Source organism: Trichinella spiralis (genome assembly GCF_000181795.1).
Source record: "Trichinella spiralis strain ISS 195 chromosome Unknown Scfld57, whole genome shotgun sequence".
In the NCBI taxonomy this organism is placed as follows: Eukaryota; Metazoa; Nematoda; class Enoplea; order Trichinellida; family Trichinellidae; genus Trichinella; species Trichinella spiralis.
Window position 1 is genome coordinate 1 of NW_003526996.1, and position 825 is coordinate 825.

An 825-nucleotide genomic window follows, 5' to 3' on the forward strand; every position below is an offset into this window, starting at 1 on the left:
TCATGTGATGGAGAACTTGGTGCAGATGGGGTTCCTTTTCCTGGAAGTGGAAGTTGATCAGATGGTGAATGGCCTCCATCTCCTGCAGAAGCCCCGTCATACAAATTATAGCACTATGTCCTTTTTGCTATACAATATAGTATACCTTTCTTTATTGGCACTGCAGGTACGCTCGATTGTTCTGGTGTTGAACTATCAGAACCAGGTATGGCTTTGGGCGGTATTTTCTGGGCATCAGATGGAGTATGTTTGCTACCGTCTTCTGAAAATATTCTTCTATTTAACAAATGATCAAGGAACTTTATGTGACGGATTACTTTTTGGAATAGACAATCCAGGTAGTGCGTTATGTGAAGGAGAACTTGGTCCAAATGGGGTTCCTCTTCCAGGGAGTGGAACTTGATCAGAGGGTGAATGGCCTCCATCTCCTGCTCAACCGCCGTCTTATTATTTAATACACTATGTTCTTTTTCCTACGCTCGCGGCATACCCTTTTTTATAGGCATATGCAATATGTGACTTTGTTTTGGTGTTATGAAGGATGCATATCTGCAGGCTGATGCAGTTTGTTTATTCGCATCATATGACATATGGATGCCATTTCCATACGGACAGATTCATCACTTGAAGCTCATAGCAGATCGGAGATGCGTCACGCTAATATATGCACAAACCAAAACCCATTACATATTGCAATGGTAAACTCTGCAGTGAACTGGGAATGCATTGCATTGCATTGAAATCGGAGATAAGTGAAATTCACTATTTGAGTTCATAGATCCACCTGATCTGTTGATCATACCGGACCTTTCATGAAATCCATGA

The 825-nt window shown here is 41.7% G+C and overlaps 1 protein-coding gene across 1 annotated transcript; it reads right to left on the reverse strand.

Moving 5' to 3' along the window:
* Positions 1–16: 16 nt before the first annotated feature.
* Tsp_15284 (conserved hypothetical protein) lies at positions 17–590 on the reverse strand (the record flags this gene model as incomplete). The annotated part of the gene is made up of 4 exons (XM_003371073.1): positions 491–590; positions 318–428; positions 146–262; positions 17–82 (listed from the first exon to the last, which is right to left on the reverse strand). Coding segments are annotated over exons 1-4 (394 nt in total), but the record flags the coding sequence as incomplete, so codon positions are not given.
* Between the last annotated feature and the right edge of the window lie 235 nt (positions 591–825).